The sequence below is a fragment of the Kryptolebias marmoratus genome, linkage group LG7 (genome assembly GCF_001649575.2).
Source record: "Kryptolebias marmoratus isolate JLee-2015 linkage group LG7, ASM164957v2, whole genome shotgun sequence".
In the NCBI taxonomy this organism is placed as follows: domain Eukaryota; kingdom Metazoa; phylum Chordata; class Actinopteri; order Cyprinodontiformes; family Rivulidae; genus Kryptolebias; species Kryptolebias marmoratus.
The window spans coordinates 11,568,810-11,576,038 of NC_051436.1; the positions used below are offsets into that span (position 1 = coordinate 11,568,810).

The following is a 7,229-nucleotide window of genomic DNA, read 5'->3' on the forward strand; positions in this document are numbered from 1 at the left end:
GTAATCATCAAAATTAAACGAAATAAACATTTGAAATATATGAGTTTGTATGTAATGTATGAATATAATATACAAGTTTCACTTTTTAAATGGAATTACTGAAATCAATCTACTTTTTCATGATATTCTAATTTTATGACCAGCACCTGTAATGATCGTTAATGGCAGAAATTCCACCTTTGGTCAAGTCTATTTATGATAATCATTGAAGTGTCCCCTCAAAAGAGATGCCATCCGGTGCTATGACTCACCAAATCCAGTCACCTGGATAAAATGGGAGGAAATCAATGACCGAGCTTTTCCTCCTCAGGCACTTCTGCTGCGACAAAAGGGAGACGCAGGTCAGCTGGGTGACGGACATCATCGCCACGAAGGTAAGGCGAAGTGCAGCGGGAAAGTTGGAGCAGAACATAGCGACTCTCTCATGTAAAAGCTTGATGAAGCAGCTAATTGCTTCGGCACTGAAGCACGCCACGGCTTTTGGAAGTGAAAAGATTTATGTCTGTCTTTGAGGAAGCCCCCGCTGTGGCGTTGCAAACTAAAATACCAGAAATACCAGAAAATACTATTATAAAACAAATCATTTTTATTGCCAATATTTTGGGACTCGAAGAATAATAAATCATATTCCCCCCAATCATCCGTTTTCATTGTGCCGTTCGACAGATTAAACGCATAAAGAGGGAGAGAACTGTAAAGTTTTCGAGGTCACTCCACAATAACATAAATCACTTTATGTGGAAAAGCTGTGAAAATAAGGTCAAGGCGACTGTAACAATCACATTGTGGTACTTAGCCCCCAGATAGAGCGCTGTGTTGTCACTGTCAGCCGCTGACACAGCACATATGACATAAATAATGCAGGGCAAAGCAAACACGGGGAGAGCAGCTACGGATGTGTCATATTCTCAGATCATAACCCCCCCCCTCACATTCATTGCTGCTATTCTCTTTTTTTTGGGGGGGGGGGGGTTTGAAACAGGACCGCCTTTTCTCATTAGCATGAATGCACGAGTCTCTTTTCTACTTATTTTTATGTAAATAACGGAAGTGGAAACATTTCACTCATCGTAAAAGTGATGGATCAGACAAAGACATCACGGCTTTGCGTTGGATTCTCAGCATATTTCATCGCTATTAACTTCTATTATGGGAACCTATCTGCTGCAGTGGCATTGTTTTTTTTTTTTTTTTACAGGTGCTTACTGTAAAAGCTTTTTAGTGCTTTAGTTTGAGTTAGCGAGTAAGGGCAACGCTGTCTGGGAGAGATTGATCTAAATGGAAGGGCAATATCTGTTGTAAGTGTTTTAAGGTGTTTATTTCAGTGGACCTCTTTCCCTTCCCCCCTCTGCTCTTTGTAGACACTCTTACTACTGTCAACAACTAAATCTATAACCGACTGGAGCCAGCTAAAAATATTAGGATTCTCCCCCAAATCCTCTAAATATCAGGATTGTCAGCTTCCAACAGAGAGGCTTGTGGGAAGGACACAGGACTTCCATGAAGGGCAGAGACAAAAGTGTAGAGCAGAAAGTAGACAGTGCTTCCTTGATTTCCTTTCTCTTACCTGTTAGCCAGCATTGTGCTCCCACAGTTTCCATAGCAACTTGCAATTGAGGATATCACTCTGAGGCGAGGTGTAATGAGTAGTGGTGGTGGTGGTGAGGAGTGTGTAAAAGGTCCAAGGACAGGTCCTAGCGGCGATGAAATAAGGATTTGTTAAGGAGAGACAGTTCTGTAGGTCTGGGAGGGGTCACAGTGAATTTAAAAGAAGACATTGTTAAAGTGAAAGTTTACTCAGATGCAATAATTTAGTTGGACTGCTGCCACGGAGCAGAAATCAGCACCTTGACTCAATTTTAAATGGACCCGTTTTCAGTCATGTAGATATTTTGTCCATAGGTTTGTGGAAGAACTTAAGAAACTCCTTTTCATAAATAAGTGCATATAATTTGACAGAAGGTTTTGCTCCTTTTTTATTCTTTTGTAGCTCTTCAGCACTTGCTGATGAGGGGTTTCCTGCTCGGTATTAATCTGATGTAGATTTGTGTGTTTATCAGTAGTTTACATTCAAACAGTTTCATGACCAATGTTTAAATATACCAGAATAGTATTTAAAGACTGAATAAAATAAGTGAATCTACTTTGAATGAACCCATTGCCTACTTTGACTAACTAATATTTTTTTATTATTATTGTCCTTGTGTCATTTACTGCCTTCAGTTTGGCTCTGATCTCCATTCAAAAGGAACCTCAGATCTCAAAACTTCCAGAGGGACAGCTGGGACTGAAAGCAGCAAACTTCCATTGTATAATCACAGTTACAACAAACAGGTGAGGAACTCAATGACAGGATTACTTTATTTGTATTAATAAATTAGTTAATAATTGTTAATGCTACAGTTAAAATAGCTTGTACTGCACAGTTTATTTCTGATATAAATGTTGTTATTTTCAATCATTTTAGTGTGGTTACTTCTTGTTAGCACATTAGAGCAATAATTCAGATCTTCTGAAGTGGGTTTGTTTCTGTGGAAAGTTTGAGCAATTATCCCACCTTCTCTAGATGGTGCCTAGTCGGACTTCAACTGGAAATTGAGTTGGTAAAAATAGATTGATTCTGACTGGATTGGTAAACTAATGTCTTGCTCAAGCAGGACTGAGACCAAAGTAGATCGCTCCCATCTTAGAGCAATCGGAATCTTAAAACTGTCACAGTGGTTCAGACAAATGTTATTTTAGAAACCTTTACATTTCCATCAGGTTTGCAATATATAGTTGTTTACATCAAATGTTATGGTTAGTTGCAAGCACAAATAGCAGCACCAATAGCTAGATGGCTTCTGGTAAGAATAACTAGTTTTTCTGGAGTAATCTGTAAAGAATAGAAATTTGTGCAAGAAGTCATTCGTTTTTCCAGCCACAGCTGCATGTGTAAGTTGGGTTGTCAGAGAAAGGCCATGTCATTACTTTTACGGGTGAAGTGGCGCAAGAGAAAAAGAACAAACGGCAATATCTGCAGGGTTTGGAGGTTTTTGCTTGTTTGAGGATTACTTTTCAGTCTGCCTCTCATTAACTCGGCAAAGGAGTGAGAGACACAGGTATGTGTGTGGTTACTATGGTGACCCTAATGAGCACCTGGCAGCAGCTATAACATTTCTTTTGATCTTGGTTCAACTTCCTATACAGTTCATACACCAAAATGTAGGCATTTTTTCTTAGCTTAGATTATTATAAAGTTTTGTTGAAATTTTTGGCAGCAGCTTTATTGGCAACTTCTAAAATTGCTTCAGAAATTTTCTAGGTATTCATACTCTTTCCACAAAACCCCATTTCAAAAGATCCAATCAGTTACTCTAAGACCGATGTCGACTGTTTGTGGTCTGTCATTTGTAAGGTTCAGAAACAGTTAAGATTTGTTGATGACATGAATTCAGTTTATTGCAGCAGATCTCTTTATTCCAGGTTATCCCGCAACAGATGGACAGAAGGGTTTCTCTTGGGAATGGTGAATCGAAGACAACCAAAGTCTGTGATCTCCCCTTAAAATCACAAACTCTACCCAACAGCCCAAAGCCCAGTGACCGCCATAAAACCAAATCTGTACCCAACAGCCCAAAGCCTGGTGGTGATCTTAAAACTAAACCTTTACCCAGCTCCCCAAAGCCTGGCGGTGATCTTAAAACCAAACCTGTACTCAACAACCCACAGACGCTTGAGGTCCCACAACGAAGAACCTCGGTGGATGTAAGCTTGCCACCTCAGCTACCATCCCCCTCCTTGCCCAGACACTTGCGGCCAATGCCACAATTCGTTTCACCTCAAAGCAGCAGTAAGCCACTCAACAAAAGACCGTTTCTGGGTGGGGAAGGTGGTATGCCACCCAATCTGATGAATGAACTGAACTCAGTGCTGAGCAAGACTGGTCGCAAGAGCAGTGACTGACAGAGGAGTGAAATAAAAAGGAGAGAAACATGTTTAGTTTGAAAACAAAAGGCAAAGACTGAACGAGGGGTGAAAATAAAACTTGGAAGAAAGTACATAAAACATTGAAAGATGGTTTTTTGCTTTTATCATGGAACTCCTATAGCCCAAGTGCTGCTTTGAAACTCAGGTACTTAAAAAAAAGCAGATACACAAAGGATGTAGAAACAAGTGTGAGATGCAGTGGGGATCCATTTTGGTGACCTCTACTGAGGTCAGACCTAGTTTGTTACATTTTATATAATAAATTATATTTTCTATGTTTTAAATTCAATATAGGGTTTAATGTGCAAAGAAAATGCAAAAAGGAGAAATTGAGCCATTGGTGGTGGGTATTGGTTTCCTGATTTAATAGTTGTCATATATTGTTAGCTGATTGAAGGGGGGCATGCTAATATGCTAGGTGTTTAGGTATTTATTTTTCAGTAAAGATACTGTATCCCCAGTAGCAAAAATATCACTTAATCTTTAACAGTAAAGTAATCCTAACAGTTTTCTAAGGACATAAAAAAAACATATTTCTTTTAAAACAAACCATGAAGTCAGTGTTTTGTTTTGGTCTCTTTATATATTCAGATAATTGAACAGGTAATTATATTTGTAACATGCTACCAACATGCTAGACAATATGTTGTTGAAAATGTTTTAGCACCATAATCATGCTGTTGAACGTACTCAAATGTACTGTGGTCACATAGTCTTTTTGATACTTTTCATTGGATAGTTGCCCATTGAAGCAGATTGATCTGATGTTGAAAATGATAACCATTCAATAAGGGTACCCTTAAATGATTAATAATGGTTAGTAATACAGATGTAAACACTTAAAAAAAAATCAATAACAAGTATTCAGTGCATTAAATAAAAAACTCAACCTTGACTCACTTCTTGTCACATATTGAGCCAACAATCATCTGTTATCTCATTCTTTACCTGTACTCTTTGTAATTTACATACTAAATATCACAGATGTGTTTCTAAGCACGTGTAAGCACTCTGATCATTTGTAGATCCGTTTATTTAGTTAAAAAAAGTAACCCGATCAACGAGCAACAACTTACATTTACTTGAATAAATAAAAGCACAGCACTTAATCTTTCCAAAGAGTAGGCCTGCTTCAGTGTATGAACGTTTTCTTACTGTTTTATAAATGTTTTGCCAAGTGTTTAAAAACTCATAAATAACAGATTTATAAAGCATTAATGAATCCTTTATAAAGCGACACTTACTGCAAAGTGGTACTAAGATTTTTGTGCCCCGTAGCACTGTATTGTAACTTGACGGTACAAAAACTAGGAGTTCCTTTTAACCTTCATATTCATATGGACATCACTTTAACCTTTAAACTGCCTGCCCCCCAAATGTCCTTTTAATGTACTATATGTATGTTATTAAACACTGGAAAAATGCTTTAAAGTGGTGTTTCAGGGAACGATGGTTACTTCTTTCCATTTTGGTTGACAATTTTGGGCAACTTCAGGTGTTTTGAAATAAAGTATTTCATGCTGAATGGTTGCCTTTTCTTTTAATACTTTTAAAAAATAATGACTTCTAATAATACAATAAATTGGATTTAAATGTGACTAAAACAATTATTGGCAAAGATGTGTGTTTATATAACATAGTAAGAGGTGTGTTTGTAGATGTGAAATTAATCAGTTTTATTGAAGCCTTTTTTTAGTTGCATCTTTTGTTTTGTTCAGCATTTCTTTATGGAGTAGATGGTTGTAAATTTAGAACAATTATTGTTTTCTAGTCTGCTGCAGAGTAGAAATCTGACCTACCGGACCTACGAGAATCCAACCCTTGGGGCCTCCCCTCGTATCTCAGGTATGTGTTCAGATTTTTTTTAATCATCGCATACAACAACACAGCCACTGCCCTCAACGATCCAAGCGCTGCAGAAGTCCTCCCACTTTTTATATTTTTATCAACAAACATTTTATCTTCAACAGATCAAACGCTGGTCTAACATCAACTAGCAACGTTTCTTCTGTCTTACCTGAATTTGTATTCCGCTGAATATCGATTTGATGCCTTTATCTGAGCGGCTCAGTGCTCGGATTTTAGTCTGAAGCCAGAAGGAACTCTGTTCAAAAAGGTGATTGCATTCACACTATAGTTTTACTGTTTTTTTATTTTTATTTTTCTGTATGCTTTTTGCAATCTCACAACTGTTGACATATTTCAACCATTCTCATATCAAAACATTCAGTTCATTCAGAAGATGGATTATGAAGCTCTTATACTTTTTCAAAATATTTACCTTCATTTGCAAATACTTTCCCCTTAGAAATGCATTGAGTTTATTTTTTTATTTTTTCAAAAATGATAACTTAGAAATTAACTTCAGTTTATTACTTGATTTTTATTTTATTCTTTTAGTTTTTAATTCTTGTTCTGCTACTTTTAGCTCGGCTTTTACTACGATTAGAATCTCGCCAGCTTTTTTTTTCTTGCTACTTTTAGTTACTTTTAGTGATTTGTTACTTTAAGCTTATAGTTAGCCTTTGATTACTTTTAGCTTTCAGCTAACCTTTTGTTACTTTGAGCTCGTAGCAACTTCTTGATACTTTTAGCGAGTCTTGCTACATTTAGGTTTTGGCTAGTGTCTTGCGATGTTCCGCGTCTTTTAGCTTGAACAACTTAGACTCAGCTCCTTTGGCAATTTTCAGCAAAGTCACTGAGCAATCAGCATATCCAGAAAATGCAGTTTCCTTAGTTTAATTTGAAATAAAGTTAGAATTACGACAACTGTCCTTGTGTTGCAAGAGGTGGACCTCAATGAGCCTCAGAATTGCTGCAGTTTGTGCCGTTTCTGCCAACTTACTAATGTTTTTCATTTATTTCAGTACTTATTGTTTAGGCTTCGATTCTGCATGTTTTCTATGTGGCGCTTGTTACCTTGACTGGAAAGAAACGTTCCCAAAACAATTTTTGATGGTGGTGTTTCACTCTGCTTCTCTGGTGTGGTTCAGAAGAAAAAAAAAAGAAAAAAGTTTTTTTTTTTTTGCCAAAGGTTCTGACTTAAAATCACTCCTCCCGTGTTTCCACTGAACTGCATATGGTGGGAGCAGTGAAGCTGGTGGAGGTGTCAGCAGAGTGTGTAACGGGAAGAGGAGAGAGATTTTTTTTCTTCTTCTTTCTTAAATTGACAGCCATTTACTTTTTATAGCACAAACGCAGCTATGTGAAGATCTGCAGTGTGAGATAATTACAGTTACTGAAGGAGTGAAGAAATGAAA

At 37.3% G+C, this 7,229-nt stretch overlaps 1 protein-coding gene across 5 annotated transcripts in view; it reads left to right on the forward strand.

Moving 5' to 3' along the window:
- Positions 1 to 5,494, forward strand: part of zmp:0000000660 (arf-GAP with Rho-GAP domain, ANK repeat and PH domain-containing protein 2) — a 165,419-nt gene extending 159,925 nt beyond the window's left edge. For all 5 annotated transcript variants that reach the window (XM_037976413.1, XM_017426249.3, XM_037976414.1 and 2 more), the window contains 3 exons: positions 311 to 374; positions 2,224 to 2,334; positions 3,466 to 5,494. In XM_037976413.1, coding sequence (XP_037832341.1) covers positions 311 to 374; positions 2,224 to 2,334; positions 3,466 to 3,945 — 655 coding nt within the window. In that variant the 3' untranslated portion in view covers positions 3,946 to 5,494. The remainder of the gene's footprint in view (positions 1 to 310; positions 375 to 2,223; positions 2,335 to 3,465) is intronic.
- The last annotated feature ends 1,735 nt before the right edge of the window (positions 5,495 to 7,229 follow it).